The sequence below is a fragment of the Neolamprologus multifasciatus genome, chromosome 17 (genome assembly GCF_963576455.1).
Source record: "Neolamprologus multifasciatus chromosome 17, fNeoMul1.2, whole genome shotgun sequence".
Classification (NCBI taxonomy): domain Eukaryota; kingdom Metazoa; phylum Chordata; class Actinopteri; order Cichliformes; family Cichlidae; genus Neolamprologus; species Neolamprologus multifasciatus.
Window position 1 is genome coordinate 7186818 of NC_140455.1, and position 17159 is coordinate 7203976.

Genomic DNA, 17159 nt, shown 5'->3' on the forward strand with positions numbered 1-17159 from the left:
ATGGGTAAATATGAATGGAAAGCTAACCTGTAAAAATAAGAAGTCAGTCGCTCTGATATAAGCAAGAGCCAGTCAATGTAGAGCTTTATATGTTAATGATTTGATGTTAAGGTGGATTCTGAATTTCACTTGGACCCAGCAAACGGAAGCAATAATAGCTGTGATTGGTGAGCGTCAGCCAGCTTTTGTTAGCAGCCTTGCTGCTATGTTCTGCACCATCTGGAGAGGAGCTATGGAGGACTGAGAGATGCAAGTGACTGACAGTAATAGGTGGGAGAAAATTAAAGTGTATTTTAAAAGCTCCAGATAAAAGAATGAATTACAGTAAGTTTGATTTTTGCAACATTTCTTAAATGAAAGAAACATGACTGGATGAGTTTTGGGATGCAAGATGCAAAACTCAGACGTCGTTCAAAGATGATGTGCCAGCATGATGAGATGAACGAAATTTGAATACATCCACTTAGAAATGGCAGAGAAGCATTCACTGAGATGGGAGATGCTGTTAAGGTTTTAGGGCTTAACAGAAATGTACAACTGTGTGCCATCTGTATAGCAATGGTAAGAGATTCCTTTGAAACTATTAAGTAACATGTATAAAGAAAACAAAATTGGTCCAAGATTAAGTGCTGGGGGACTCCACATATGAGAAAATATATTTGTTAATATGCATTCGTAAGTATCCGTTAGAAAATTGTGATGAAAAAATGCACAACCATGTATGCCTTACCTCTGGTCCTGGAGGCCCAGGTGGTCCAGTCACACCCATTTCTCCAATTTTACCCTGACGAAAAGAGAAGAAAGACATGAACAATTTGCTCCTCTTGTGTTGTGCGGATATAATCCCGAAATAAGTCGCTGGCAACACTTTGATGATGTATTCAAATGTTAGATCACCAAGGGGATCCTACAGAGAGTCTAAAGCACTCAGATCATGATTCTGCTTGCTATAACTGTCAGACAGGACAGGGTATAAAAAAAGAAAGATCAGAAATAAGTAAAAAATAAGCCAATAAAGACTAATAATGTTACTTCATATTTGCTAATCTGTGGTTGACAAAAGATTTTCCAAGCAGTTTCTGTCACTCCATCTTAAATGTTTCTTTGCTTTGATTCACTACAGATAGCCGTTTAACTTGTGCAACTTTCCTGCCATTATGTTAACACGCTAATATTACAGACAGCTGGGCACCAGTCTGGGTTTGGTGTGGAATAATCGCTCTAAGCGCTTCAGTAACAGTTCTTAGTAAGTCAAAGATGCAGCAGTTTGCTGAAACCACAACTTATCTCTGATTGGCTGGCAAGAGACAAGAGCAGAAAAAACCCACCTGAAACCAAAGATTGAGCCACAGGGATTACGTTTACACATGCTAACCTCTTTATTTAGCACTGGCTGTGTTTAATATAATTATCCAGCACTGTAACAGTATACATATGACAGGAAATAACAAAAACCCTTTAATCATGTAGACTGCTAACTACATGTTAGCTTTTTGTCTTTTCTTTCCTCTTTACACTGGGCTAACAATGTCATTATTCTCATTACGTGACTTGTTCAGATATCATCCTGCAGGGAATTTGTAATGTTTTAACTTAAAAGAGATTAATTTGCTCTAATGGTTGCTTGTGGTGATAAGCAAACCCAGAGCTGTTTAAAGACATTAATTTCACATTTATCTCCTATCGCTGAATCTCCCCTCCCAGAAAATCTAAGATAAAGGTAATGTTTTCTGAGTATGACTAAATAAACTGAATCCAAAAAGCATGGCAAAACATCCACGAACATGCAAATACATGTTCCAAGCATGAGTAACTTTGCCCACTCAGACACACTCACACAGACATACCGGTGGCCCTGGTTTCCCTCTGGGCCCAGGAAGACCAGGTACACCAGCAGCACCCTGAAAGACGAACACACACCATTTTTGAGTTGATTTCACAAAGTCTGTGGTTGACTTTTCTTGTTTTTTAATCAATCAATGTACCGTAATGGAGCAAACACAGGTAGAATCTATAGCAGATACACACATTGCACGGTCACATGGCGTGCTATGCTTTTGTAAGGACGCTTACCTTATCCCCCTGGTACCCCATCTCTCCTGGCTCGCCCCTTTGTCCGGTTTCACCCTAGATTTCATAGTATCAAACAGAGATATAACACAACACTGCACTGCCGCAATAATCTGAAGAAACCACAAACAAAAAAATGGCACACACTATACAGAGGCTGTTTAATGCACCAGCACTATCAAAATTCAGTTTGATAGGTTGAGTTCAATGTCGTGAAAGCAAATGAAGAGTCCGTAAAGAACCACTGGAGCAATATCAGCGTTTAACATGAAAAAATGATTAAACATTAACACACAGGACTGAGTTTGCTGGATTTGTTAGCAAAATGTCACAAGGATCTCATATAGTACGTCCAAGTCACACATTACACACAGATGCACTGCAATAATATAAATATTTAGATCACCTTATCACCTTTCAATCCAGGCAGGCCGGCTCGTCCTGTTGGGCCCTGTCGCAGAGGGAGCAGAACAAAGGGAAGGAAAAGTTTAACATTCAATCACTTAGGATTCTCCTACGATGTAAAAAAAAATAAAATGGTAGAAGCAAATATCAGGCCCACCTGAGGTCCCACCATACCAGGCAGTCCTCGTGGTCCCTCGGGCCCTGGGTCTCCCTGCGAAGAGGACACAGTGGAATTTATGTATCACAAATATGTATCACAAATACACACACGTAGTACTTGTAATACGAGTCCATTGTTGTTGTCTGATAGTGAATGGCATTTTTGCACAAAATATTTCTGATCCATTGTTGACATTGTTTTGACATGCAGCACATTCCTGTTTGCCACAACCCTATGAGAAACATAAGCAGTGTTGGCAGAGTATCCAGTTGTTTTGCAGCGGTTTGGGTTGCCAGACCCCAACAGTCAATCCACTCTAATTGACAGAGGTGAGGGGAGACTGGCCAGAAAGTGTGGCTGGACCAAACAGCAGACAGGCTGCTCAGGTAGCTTTCACCCTGTCTGCAGTAATAGTCAGAAGCACTGATGCGATGACAACAATTTGTATATGCCCAAGTATGCGTGAGAGCATACATGCTATACTATTCCCACAGACACAGCAGTTACAAGTTACTCGGGGTTTTTTCCCCCTCTATGCCTAAAGATAGTGGAAGCAATACCATATTTGCTCTGTAGCAGCAATGTCCGATGCAACCAACAAAAGCATAGTGAATACAGATGGATACAAAACCAAAATAAAATCCAGAATTTTGCACCACTCATCTGCAGAAAAGGCCTGAGAGTAATAATGTTACTGAAAAAAAACCCTAAAAGAATTAAAGAAACAACCACTAAAAACAATCAATGTGTCATATGCATATATATGCACAAAATCAGTAATAAGTATTACAGAATACTGTCCATGTTGCATCATCAAAGACATGTGGCTTAAACTATAAGTCCATCTGGACCCCTTAAGGTCAGTGTTTGATGCTGAGGCTCCGCTGTGGTACCGCAGGAGGACACACACAAATCACACACAAATCACATGCCTTCCATCAAAAGAGGCTTTCAACAGTGAACACATGAAAAATGATGCACTGAAAGAAGGGGAAAAGCACAGATAGAAAATGCTCCCCCATTGCCCCCACCCAAAAGCTCCAGAGTCCACTGGCCCAGCTGAAACGACAGGGTACATCAACATCCCACACAGAGCCTTTCCTCAAACTGCTGTCAAGATGAAGCCTGTCTGCCAGGTGGTTAAACATCATCCAAACCGCTATCTGCTCGCCACGCGGGGAAGACAATTGGTTCGAGGCTCGATCAAATCCAGATTGCTGCATTCCTGTACATCATGTTTCAACACAACCGTTGTAGCCTCAGAAAATCCAATTAGACATAGAAATGTTTCTACACCCAGGACATCATAATCCCATTTAAGCGCGCCACTTCAAGTGCCTCCGATTCAGACCCAGACAAGATTTAGTGCATTTTAATTTAGACTTGGCCACAAACAGCATGTACCTCTGTTAGCCACACACCAAATCTGATTGGCTACATACCAAAAAAAGGGTTGGGCCTCCTCTGGTAGCTTATGTGCCATTAAAGCGATTAATTATGTGAAAGATATTTGAGTATCCGTGATCAAGTAGCTCCTGTAGGTGTAACGTGTAGGTCCCTTTTTTCACCACATAGTTTATGTGTAGACAGCTGTTATTCCTTGCTATTGAGACATATACCAATAGCTAATTTCACTGTAGCTTCAAAGTAACTTCAGAAGAATAGATGAGAAATCTAAAAGGTTAATCTAGTTCCTGACACAGTCACAGTCCAGTGTAGCTAAATGACTTTGGTGCAAACTACTGAACTGCAATGCCCATCATTTCCTGTCTGTCTTCAATATCATGATTGCTACCTTCATGGACACATTCACAAGTACTTTGAGTGTAAATAGAGCCATTCCTAAAAAAAATGCAGGTAGTATATAAAAACAACAACAAAAAACATGGTGGAAGAATTGTAAAGAAAAAAACAAGGGTTTTATTACAACTACTCTGGTCTCCATCTCGTCCTACTGTTTTTCTTTCAGGCTATGAAAAAGTGTCGGGCTGCATCACATTTTGCTGAGTCACACACTGGCAGAGACATCAAGTGCATACCAGAATGAACACTTGCTGTTTATGTTCTCTCTGCGATTACTCGAGTAAAGGTTCTAACCACGTGCAACAGGCTTTTAAATAAATGAGTGAGCACAACGAGAGCCTCAACGGTGTGACTGACAGTGAGACGTGAAAATGAGATTTAGATGTCAAATTAAAGTTCTTTGCGAGATTCGTCCAGCGTCAAAATCACTCAGCTGGAAAGTTGAGTAAATATGATTTATTACATCAAAGGCTGGATTAAAGAGGTGCGGGGATTTGGGCTCTCTAGTATGATTACTCAAAAGTACTTACTGGCCATAACTTGTCTGAGAGCTGCATCAGCTTTAATTATTAATAAGTCAGTTCCCTCCTCCTTTTTTGCATCTGAGTAAAAGTAAAAGTATATAAATTGCAAAAAACTATCTTATCACTGACTTCATTTGAGTAGTAGCGTTTGACGTTGCTCTGGGTTGTTCCGTCACACAACCTGAAAGTGTTAAAGCGTTCACATCGGAGCTTATGATCAACATCACTGAACACAGTGAAGCGCAGTTCGTCAGATACAACTGTGAAGGAACAAAACGTGGTGGCACCTTGATTTCATTTGGTCAGAAATGTAATTTACTGTTTTTCTTTGGTAGGAATTCGTGCAAACTTCAAAAGGTATTTCTTTGTTAATAAATACTGTTGAGATGCCTGTTTATTTCCCTTATATCTTGCCAAGAAGCATTGTTGGCAACAAAGGAATGATCAACAAAACACAAATTTCCTTACCGTTTGTGCTACTTTTAAATAGGCAAGGCAAGGCAAGGCAAGGCAAGGCAAGGCAAGGAAAGGAAAGGAAAGGAAAGGAAAGCCCATTCACACACATACAAGTGTATAAATCCGTGTCACATCCTTTTCTTTTTACACCAAGTGGTCTGCGGTTTCTGAATGAGACCTGTCATCAGTTAAACACAGCAAGTGCCATGGCTAGCAGAACTGATATAATCAAAAGCAACTCTATTTATTTTTGCATAGCACATGTAAAATTCTGCATGATGTTAGGTTTTGGGGTTTTTTTTTGAACCAAAGCATTTGAAGACAGTGTGTGCATACTTCCTGTCTGGCTGTTTCAGTAGGATCAGTGACTTGCAGCCAGTAGCTGAGGTGAATGCTGAGAAATCATTCCTCCAGCTGTGTCTAGCGCCACTCAGTGACCCCTCAAAAATCCCCAATAAATTCAAAGATACGAGGAATGTAAACGACACTTGAAAGCACCGGACAGGTGCTGTATACAGTTGTATCAGGGTGGCTGACGTGAACATCTGAAAGTAACTATAGACACACGATACTGCATTCTGCAGTAATGGAAAAAAGCTTGTTCTCTTTTAGGCCTCTGATGGTCTTTCCTTAATTTAAATGTATTTTAACCTCTTTATTGTAACTCACTTTACCCTTTAACAGCAAACAACAAGCTCAGCTCCAGTACTCTAAACTCAACCTGACATTAGACTAAACAAAAAACAAAACAAAGCAGGCAGTTATATATTCTCTTTATTCTCTACACCCTGTCTGCATGTGGTAAGTTTTGCTTTCACTAAGGTTTCCAATGTCTGGCTCTTTTTAACATGTTTACTTTTGAATCTCATCACATTCACATCCTATTGATACGAGTCCCTTACTTATGGCCTTACCAGTGGCTAAAGCATGTACATACATAAACAAAAAGAAACCCACTGACAGTCACCTGGCCTCTACTAAACACAACAAGAGCAGGATGAGACACCAAAGCTGAAAATTTCCCCCACATCAGGCATGAATTAACTTTCTGGATGTAGAAGAGCTCAGAAAAGTAAAACATCCTTCCAAAGATTCCTGGATCCAGATACTTATCATCTCCAGAAGTTAATCACTTCTGAATTGGGCCAAGCCCCACCTCTGGTGCACTTTGTATAAAATATGTCAATACCTCTTTGAGTGATCTAGCAGACAAACAAATAAATCAAATGAACCAATCGGATGACCTCCATAGTTGAGGTAGATTTACAGTGTCTCTGGGTTTCTCTAGGTTTAAAGCTTCAGTCTTGGTTCTGTGAATAATCCTTGTTTGAAATTATTGAGTTCCTATTCCTGATTTCATTGTATTACAGTGGGCCTGTATTGTTGTAGTTTTTAATTGTGTTTTCTTGGGTTTCGGCCTCTGTTTTGAGTTTATCAGAATGCCTTTATTCCCCTCAGTGGTTTTCTGCTCATTCCTCCCTCAGTCTCTTCTGCCTCTGATTTAGTTAGGGTGAAGTCTTCTTGCTTACATGTTTTTCCTATTTTACTTTGAAAGTCAGCCTTTATTCCCTTGTGCTGCTTTTATTTCCTGTCTTGCCTTGTCTAGTTGTCACCTATTGGTAGATATCATCACCTGTGTCCACACCCATCTGTCTTCCCCGGCACTTCTGAGAGTATTTGTAAACTTGCCTCAAGATGTCCGTTCATTTTCCTTGATGTGCATCTCTGATTTCTCTGTAGGTCCTTTTTTATTTACTTTTTAAACTTTGGGACTTTTTATACCTGCCTAAATAAAGGCATGTTATCTTATTTCATTACATTGTTTTTGTGCAGTTCACCTCAGCTCCACATATCTTGACATACAATGGAAGAGAACAACAGAAAAGACACTACTGCCATCAGTAAAACAAAACCCGTATTAAACGATACAGTGAATCTAACCAAGAATTAGCTTGCGACGTGAAAATTCCTAACTACTGTCAGTCGTGAGGCTCATGAGCCAATCTCAATCTAAGCACTAAGACAGGCACGTTGAATAAGACACAATAGGACTGAGATAAAACTGAGCCTCTTGAGTCACAGGTCTAAGAACGGACTCACAAATCTAAATCAAACAAAACATGTTGCTGCTAAAAAATACAGACTCACCCTTAGACCAGGAAAGCCACTTATGCCAGTCCCACCAACGGGGCCCTGTGGAGGAACATCAGAGGAACATCGTAAGTACATTTGTCTCACTCTCAAAAAAAATATATAGGAGTAACAAAGCATATTTATGTCATCTGATCACAAAAACCCCTAAAAACCTCTCAGTAAAGCTAGGATTATTCATACGCATATAACTGTACATTTTACAGCTGAGTATTATGAGACACTGTCCACCTGTGCTGCCTCTAATGAGACAGCACAAACAGAAGAAGCCAGAGTTCGAGGATGAAGACAGAAGACTGAAGTAAGTATTGGACATACTGAACAAAAAGCGGGCACGAGTTCTCACCTCATTTCCATCTGGACCAGGAGGCCCCCTCTCCCCAGCATCCCCCATGACACCCTACGGGGCAAATACATCCGCAATTAATTTAAGAAAGTCAGGACTACCATTTCTAACTTTACCCTCAATCTGCAAAGAGTAGCACCTCCATAGCGGTAAAAGAGTAGTGTTTTTTCTCCTGCTTTCTCCATAACGGCTCTGTGCTTTCTGTCATGCGTGGCATAGCAAACTTTTTTAAATAAACTGACTTTACATGTAGCATTTAACGTGCAATTTCCCAAAGTAATTATTCAAGATTAACTTCACATGGACATAATGTGCAAACGCACACTTTTTAATGAGGCAAGATTAGCCGGCGTATTAGCCAGACATCACTGTTCCAAGAAAAAAGAAATTAATAAAACAGGCACTGGGCTTTTTGCCCGCTTGGCAACTTCAATAAAGAGAAGCGAAGGCTTATTTTTAAAACATTAACTTTTCACAGTGTGCGGGCCCAACCTAGACATTCCATCTGTCTCTGAGTGTAACTGTATTCAAGGCCACCCTGGAACAAACTTGCAGACAATATGCCAAGATGCATGTCATTTGCTATATCTTGAACACTGTATTGTAGGTATGTGTACATGTGTAATAGTCCTCTTTGTTCTTTTCTCTCGATGTCCTATCAAACCCGCCTCCTGCTGCTTTAGCACATTCACAGCAGCAGGATACAAATGCGCCTCTTTTGGATGCTTCTGGGGTCTGTGTGGATATGCAGTACTGCTATATACTAGCATACTGTATACCTGATTAGCTGGGTAGCAGCAGTTTTTTCAACGTGATGGGCAAAAAATATAGATTTAGGGAACTGTTAAGTATGGCAAAAACCAAAATGGATTCATAATTACATGTCTTCCTTTGGGGCCAGGTCTTCCAGCAGGTCCAGGTATGCCCTAGAAAAGAAAAACAAGCAGTTAGATTTCTCACGCAAGTTTAGGATTGAAATTGAAATGACTGGAAAGAGAATTAGAGAGGATACGAGCCTAAGCAACCACAGCTCTTCTAATTTCCCCGCAATGCGTAAAACAAAATAAGCCCATAAAATAAGATGCTTAAATTATCCATTAAAGTCGCACAGGTTCTCAATACAGCCCACTTTAGGTGAGGATTTAACAATGCATTTCATCACGTTGAATAAAGTTCTCTTGGCATAAAACAAGCTGATGTGAAAAAGCCACAACAAAACTACAAACACCAGGATTTCTTAGATTTTGACCTCTCAAGAATGAAGCAATGTGTTCAGTAATTACTGACTGCCTAAATGGAAAATATTTTTTTCTGTAGCCTAATGATGGGGGAAAAAGTTTGAATAAACAGTAAATAAATGGAGGTGAAAGATAAGATATTCACGGATTTATTAGAGGTTAATAAAAAATTTGTGATGGGAAATGTGTCATGTTTATAAAGACTTTGACAAATTGCACACTGGAAATGAACAAACATCACTCACTTTCTCCCCTTCCAGCCCGGGTGGGCCAGCATCGCCCGGAGGTCCAATGAAACCCTGAAAATGAGAAAAACATCACAACAAAGTAAAAATTCTGTGCTGCAGTAACACAGCACAATGCTTACATTAACTTTCATTATAAAATAACAACAGCAGAAGAATAGTAGCTTGTCTGGTGCACTGTTCTTAAATGCCTTCAAATGCACTAAAAATATTTCAGCAACAGAGCTACACATAGTCTTTTATTTTGGAAACTGACTAGATTTCCTTTTCCTGCATCTGACTTTTTGCACTCTGTATCAGATGTGGGTCATGTCCGCTCATCTTGGCTAACATGAATAACTTATTTTGTGCTGATGGCAGCACAGGAAAAAAGATTTGCCACTGAAATCAGTTCATAACAATCAGGACGGTCGCAGCTTGAACATCTTTGTCTGGAGTACAGAGCCACCACATGAAAGTGCCTAATTGGGTAAAAATAGATGACACAGTCAGAGGATTTTTTTTTTTTTATCCTTTTAAAATGTAATTCTGGATTTTAAAAAACATCTGTGGCCCTGATGCATCCTGTGGGAAACTCGAGAGAAACAGCTGGTGTTGGGTTCAAATATTGAGGAGGGGTTGAGGAGGGGTAGAGGAGGTAATCAACTTTCAAAATAACAACACTGATCCGGCCGGGTGGAATCAAACGATGATTTTTAATGACACGCGTGGGGAGACCACCGCCGTACGCAGACAGCGCCAATCCCCGACTTACAGAGCATAGGCAGATGCTTTATATACCATCAGGGCTTAAATTTAATGACGTCCCTTCAACGTCAATCAGATACAGTTCATACATAGGTTTCAAAACCACAATGACTTTTAACACAGTTTAAAAATAACATTGTCTCCGTCTCCACGGCAGATGCTTCCTGTCAGCCTTCTGACTTTCACTTCTCGTCTGGAACACCAGACCCACACCCTGCAAGAAACTGTTCCTCTTTTTGCAGAGACAATTTTGAAGTTGCAAGCAAACATGACTAACCTCTCACCTATAAATGAGTCTATCTACTGTGTGAGTGTGTGTGGGTGTCAGCATGAAATGCACTCAGTTTCACCTCTTACCTCACTAGCTGTAATAAAGGCTAATTGGGTACCAATATGTTTAAACATCTGAATGCAATATCAATACTGTAAACTGTATGATTAATGCAATGGTAATGATGATGATCATTAACAATAGCAGCAAAATATTTCTCTAATCCCTACACTGGTTTCACTGGCCAAACTCTTCTTTGTTCAAGGTAAATGTAGTTCAGGAACAGTCTGAACAAAGATTCCTCATCAGTGTTACAGTGTGAATTCAAGGAGTTTTCCAGTGAGTAAAAATGCAAACAGGATCAGTATCTGAGACCAATGATCGATTTAATTTTTGTACCAATAACAAATAGGATCTTTAATCTGATTTTAAATCATGAACAGTGTTCTCATATCATAATTGGTCCTGCATTACAAGCTAACATACACCAAAAACAAATCTGTTGGAGCCATAAGAAATTAAAAAGTTGGTTTTAGCTAGGGGTGGGTTTTTATAATCGATTTATCGATTAAAATCGATTCTGGCTTGGATAACGTAAAATCGATTCATTAAAATCCTGAATCGATTTTTTAATATAAATTTATTTTGCCCGAAATGCCAGAATCTCTGGTGAAATCTCACAAAATTTCAACAACCACCAAACAGCTAAGACAGTAAATGAGAGCAGGAACACGGATTCTGCACTTAAACACACAGCGCGACCCGCGGATCAGAATCAGTTAGATGTCGCCTTTCTCACGGTCGGGGCTGAAAGCCGACAGCTCGCTGATTCTGATCTGTCGGCGGTTCAGCGCTTTGTGTTCACGCCCTTAATGCGCTGATTCTGAAGCTGTTAGTTTGATGTCTCTCCAAACAATATTGACCGAACCAGCAGCAAAAGAAGATCCAAACTACGCTTCACATAAACATCGTCATGTATTCACTCTTACTTTTACTGTTTTGCTTCGACCACAGCTCTCTCTCTCTCTCTCTCTCTGTACTGTTTTCTGCATTATTCGGTTGCTTGTTACGCACAAGACTACCGTTGTTTACAGCGCTGTCGGCCGATGTTTTTTTTCCCGTTTTATATACTTCCGAAAAGAAAACCTAATTTCTGCCGTTCAATACTGAACAAATTTAAACTTTTTTAAAATTATGCAAAATGCAAAACGCTTACCGCTTTAACTTCACAGGTAATTTTCATGTGTTGATTAATGGTTTTCTTTCGTTTTTGATCTACTGCAGAATATTTTTATAAAATCCCAGGCCAGGAAAATCGCCTTCATGTTTTTCTGTGTTTTATCTTCAGCTACTTTGACACAAAGGCATCTGCCGTGATGCTCACACCTTTGATAAAGTCTCACGTGTGTCAGCTTCCTTTTTATAGATACAAAAATATGTAAATGTACTGATCTGAATTATAATATTTCTGACTGTCAAAATTTCCCAGATTCAAATCGAAGTGAATCGAATCGAATCGAATTAAATCGAATCGTGGATCGAATCGATTCGGGACCTTGTGAATCGGAATTGAATCGATTCCAGAAATCAGTGACGATACCCAGCCCTAGTTTTAGCCTCATGTTTGCAACCAAACTGTCAAAATACGAGCAAAAAACCCTAAAGCTGCTCAGTATTTGTACTACAATTCAGACTGGCTGCATTCAGGTTTGTATGTCAGTTAGCATACAACGTAATCAGTATTTCCGAGTCATCCTTTTTTTTTTTTGCATCCCTTTCCACCCTCTCTCATTGCTCAAACATCTTTCTTTTCAGCACATTGTCTGCCTCTGTGGCTCCTTCTCACCCTGCCAGCTTCGGTCCGACACTGTGATCCTAGCTATCCTGTTTCCTGGGAGCGCAACGCTCCTCTTAAGTCCATTCTCTAGCTAGCTCATTTGGCCCCTTCTGATTTCATCTGTTCCTCTTCTACCCACTGTCTTTCTTCTGTTCTCCTATTTTGGGGCATTTCAGTCACTGTGGAGCCAGCCTGAAACTCTGGTCCTAATCCTTTCAGGAAATGAAAGAGTTCAATGTTGTAATACTGAAGGAAAAAAAAAATAGCAGAAAACACCTTATACTTACACGAACACCTTTAGGGCCAGGGCTACCTTGTGGCCCGGCCAAGCCCTACAAAGAAAAACAGGGAAACTTTGTTGACTACAAAGCATCCGATGTGCATAGGTCAGCAGAAATTCGTGTACATTATTGTGGCTGTGTTCTCTTAGTAAAGTTCTTGATAGAGCAATAAAAGAATCTGCAAGGAGTGATGGAGAAACAATTTTTGTGTGTTTTTCACTGCACCTGCCTGCCAGGGTAACCTGCAGCTCCAGCTTCCCCAGGAAGTCCTGGTATGCCCTAAAGTGATGAGAGAGGAAAAGGGAGAGAGAGAGAGAATGAACGGTGAATAGGGAGATTAGGTGGACGGATAAAGTGAAAGGGGAGAAACGCAGACTTCTAGTAGCAGTGCCAGCTAAGGAATAAAACAAGCACTGTTCATTCCCAACAGCTCCGTCTACTAACTGCACCTTTCAGCACCCCTCCAATACACCCCATCCCTCACTATCTCACTCTGGCTTTTACTTCAGCTCATTGTTCACTGTTATGTGACTCATTCTTGTTATTGTCGTTGTTTGAGAAAGTGAAGAGTTTTAAGAGGGATAAAAAGAGCCATAAAAAGAAACAGCTACTATAGGGGACAACTGAAGGACTACCATAACTGGCTTGTCACACACTCATCTTTGCATTTGTTCATTTGCATGTGTGTACCAGCCCAGTTCCTATTTGTACTTTTGTGACAAAGTACTAGCCGGAATCCAGCTACCTTGAATTTAACACTTTTAGTTTTGTTGGGCAGTAATGCATGCTGTAACACAAATAATGAACACAAATAACTACTTACTTGTTCTCCTGGTGGTCCCGGTGGACCCAGATAACCTTTAGGACCCTTGGAAAGTAGAATGAAACAAGTACTTTTAGTAAATTTCAAAATTGGTAACTAAGAGTAACTAAGCTGCCCTGCTAGCAGCATTAAAAGGCATAAAAACTAAATGCTAAATTAAGAATATGTACGCCAAATGTGAACTATTAGAGAGCAGTCAGTCTAATCAAAATATCATGTTGAGTGTTGAAACAAAACATGAGGATGAAGTCAGGGGATTACCAGCTTCAGTAGGATTCAACTACTTGGAAACCATGAATCTATGTGTCAAGTTCAAAGAGTTTAACCACCCACCCCACTGGACAAACCCCAAGCAGTGCACTAAACAAGAAGAGCCAACAGTAAAACTAGAAAAAAAGAAGGGTAGTTAATCACTTTGATGAAGTAAAGAAAAAAAAACAGTGGGATGGATTTCCTGTGGGCAGTTTTTGTGTTACTACTTTAAAAGTTTCCAAAGTCATAGATAATGTTTTAAACTTGGGTCAGTAACCTTATGCACGTCCTGCATGTCCTGTGTAAACATGAGAAATTATGCAGTTTTGTATCAGTGAAAATAATGGTTTGAGCTTCATGTTTCTGTGGGAAAGTCTGTGGGCCAAAGGACATGTGATAAAACAATATATAACAAATCTATTACATGTGACATCTCTGTTTGAGAAATTTGCTCTAAACAGTTTTCTTTCAGTTTGTGCCATCTAGTTTTAACGAGTCTGTGTCCCATTTTACATCAGGACAGTTTATAAAAACAATTTACAATTTAAACACAAAAAAAATGTTCATTCTGCAGAAAGTGATTAAAGTGGAAACAGTTTAGTGACTCTGGTCCAAAGCCAGCCCTGGGCTACAGCAAAATCCCACATTTAGCTAAGTAAGCTTGTTTTCTTTGTAAGCTAAACAGGATTTATTGTTGAGTAAATCAGAGCTATTCTCCTCTTAAGCGCTTTATTTTTGCTTTTGACATGATTATCAACAACAGATGTTTACAGCGACAAAACACAAGGTCAGGGACAGGACAGCGTCTTTTTTGGGGAAGAAAGAGGGCTTGAACAGTATCAATGTCTCTGTCATGTACTTCCCAGGTTGTGACATATGACCTTCACGCCCAATAAAAGTTCCACGCAGGGCTAAAGAGCGTAGGCCAGTAATTTCCTCTGAAAATACCTGATGGGCCACAGGAGGTGTGCTGGATGTATTAAGTTTAGCTACTGCAAACACTGATGTGGCCTCTTGGGATTCAAGGTTAAGGCCAACTATGTGGAAACCAGATTCAGAATTTCATCAAGAAGCTACCTGTAGATACAGCCTTGTGAGGAGCAGGACCACCCACTATAACAGAATAAATCTATTGAGTTCATGGGGTCATGCCAAGAAAAACTCAAACACAATAGCAGCGATGTGTGGCTTTGAGTAAAACTATAAAGCCTAAAAAGAATTTAAGTCTGTCAGTTGATAATTATGTATCAATAATGCTTTTCATTTTACCCGTCACTGCATCTATGAAATTCTCTGTTTTAAAGCATGGCATGATAGTGGATGTCTGGTACCCAAGGCAGCACCATATCCCCCCATTAGAACACTTCGCTCTCGCACTGCAGGCTTACTTGTTGTTCCTAGAATCCAGCTTCCAGTTTGGATTCGGCAGACAGACACTATCTCTACTTTTAAGATTAGGCTTCAAACCTTCCTTTTTGGTAAAGTGTATAGTTAGAGCTCGATCAGGTGCCCTTGAATCCTCCCTTAGCTATGCTGCAATAGGCGTAGACTACTGGGGGATTCCGATGATGCACTGAGCATTTCCTTTTCTGTCATCTTTCTCACTCAACATGTGTTAACAGACCTCTCTGTATTGAATCATACTTTTTATTAATCTCTGTCTCCCTTCCACAGCATGTCTTTATCCTGTCTTCCTTCTCTCACCCCAACCGGTCGCAGCAGATGGCCCCACCCCTCCCTGAGCCTGGTTCTGCTGGAGGTTTCTTCCTGTTAAAAGGGAGTTTTTCCTTCCCACTGTCGCCAAAGTGCTTGCTCATAGGGGGTCATATCATTGTTGGGGTTTTTTTCTCTGAATGTATTATTGTAGGGTCTACCTTACAATATAAAGCGCCTTGAGGCGACTGTTGTTGTGATTTGGCGCCGTATAAATACAACTGAATTGAATTGATTGAAATGGAATAGAATGGAATATTGACCATGCTATTGATCCCATGGTCCAGGGAAAGGTGGTTTTCCGCTTTCAGATCACCTCTGACCTTAAACCTTAAAAGCCAGGTTTAGCTTTGAGCAAAGCAGCACTACGTCCTAACAGTCAGCTTCAAGCTCTGACTGAGACAAAGAGGAAGAAACAGGATCGACCTCACACGGTAAGGTAAAGATATAGGAGGGGAAAATAAGCAAGAAAAGATGGACTCATATATTTCTTTCTGTTAGATTATAATGAAACTATAAAGACACACAGACTGTAAACGGAGAACTGTGGCAAGCAGCGATGACAGGGGCCACACTGATTCACCTCAATACAAAGGATTAAAAGGAAACAGTAAATGGTAAAAGTAAGATAAAAGTTGTGCTCCCAGTGATTTTTTTTTTTTTAAAGAATTATAAAACAACAAAATGACATTGTACAGTACACAAACATGTACTTTTTCACAGATTGAAAGGCTTTTATGCTCTTATCTCACAAGCAGTTTTATAGAATAAATGTTACCAGTAAGCCTGGAAATCCATTGGGTCCAGGACGACCTGGAGGTCCTCTGTCACCCTAATAAAACAAAGGAAAAAGAAAGCAGTACAACACATGCACCGTCATTATTAAATGCCATAAATGAAATATTGTTTAACTCAATACTAAAGCTTCATAAAAGCATTACACCAATGAATATTTCATGAAAGTGATGCAATATTTGAAAAAGGAAATAGCTTTTCTGGTTAAAATGAGAAATGTGGGCGGCCAGAGCAAGCAAAATAGGCAGTGCTTGACCAGTTAGATATAAAATTAGGCATCAGTTAACACCAACGTGAACATGATCGCTCTCCTCACATCTCAGAATAGAGTTCTGGCTCATAAAAAGGATCTCATATTGCCTGTTCGCGTCCATCCTGTTGTGGCTGTGGCCGGCTAATCCCGCTGTGTGCTACCTCAGCTGCCACTTGTTAAATCTGTTATTTCTGTCGCTGTCATGGATCTGACTGAGTCCTGTTGACAAGAGCTTGGCCATCTTAGAGGGGAGCAGCATTTTTGGTTTAATCCTGTGCTCACTCATTGAAGACTCAGCTTACACTTGCTTGAGTTCAGTTACGATACTGCACACTTGACTTACACATGCACAAAAAGAGGTAGCAGCGCAAAGTAAACAAGGAAATTACACTGTGATCCATCATCTGGACAGCTGAGTTGTTTCTTGCTAAACATTATTAGTAAAGGACTGAAGCATCTGTTTATTAATTCGCCATCACTTTTACAAGAAAAGCCCACACAGTGAAAATTCAGATTTAATGATATAGAGGAGATCAAAATATTCTTATTTTGATTTTAAAAACCCAAAAACCCCCAAAATAAAGGTAAGTTGAGCGTGCATATGAGAAATTAACTTGGCTAACAGATTTTAACCAGCATTTTTTCTCATTATAACACCCCGATTTTTATAATCACAGTGCATGGTAGTGCAGTGACCTTTCTGTGCGCAATTTGAATGTTTTCTTCTCTTCAGGTGCTTTAGTTTCTTCTCATGGTCCAAAGACATGCATGGTTTATGTTAACAGGCAA

The 17159-nt window shown here is 40.0% G+C and overlaps 1 protein-coding gene across 1 annotated transcript in view; it reads right to left on the reverse strand.

The window, feature by feature from the left end:
• The window catches only part of col24a1 (collagen type XXIV alpha 1), an 87276-nt gene that overhangs the window by 39300 nt on the left and 30817 nt on the right, over positions 1-17159 (reverse strand). Inside the window, exons 7-19 of the mRNA XM_085138859.1 lie at positions 16101-16154; positions 13358-13402; positions 12760-12813; positions 12541-12585; positions 9399-9452; positions 8797-8841; positions 7916-7969; positions 7567-7611; positions 2633-2686; positions 2477-2521; positions 2074-2127; positions 1848-1901; positions 731-784 (exon numbers count right to left, since the gene is read on the reverse strand). Coding sequence (XP_084994985.1) covers positions 731-784; positions 1848-1901; positions 2074-2127; positions 2477-2521; positions 2633-2686; positions 7567-7611; positions 7916-7969; positions 8797-8841; positions 9399-9452; positions 12541-12585; positions 12760-12813; positions 13358-13402; positions 16101-16154 — 657 coding nt within the window. The remainder of the gene's footprint in view (positions 1-730; positions 785-1847; positions 1902-2073; positions 2128-2476; positions 2522-2632; positions 2687-7566; positions 7612-7915; positions 7970-8796; positions 8842-9398; positions 9453-12540; positions 12586-12759; positions 12814-13357; positions 13403-16100; positions 16155-17159) is intronic.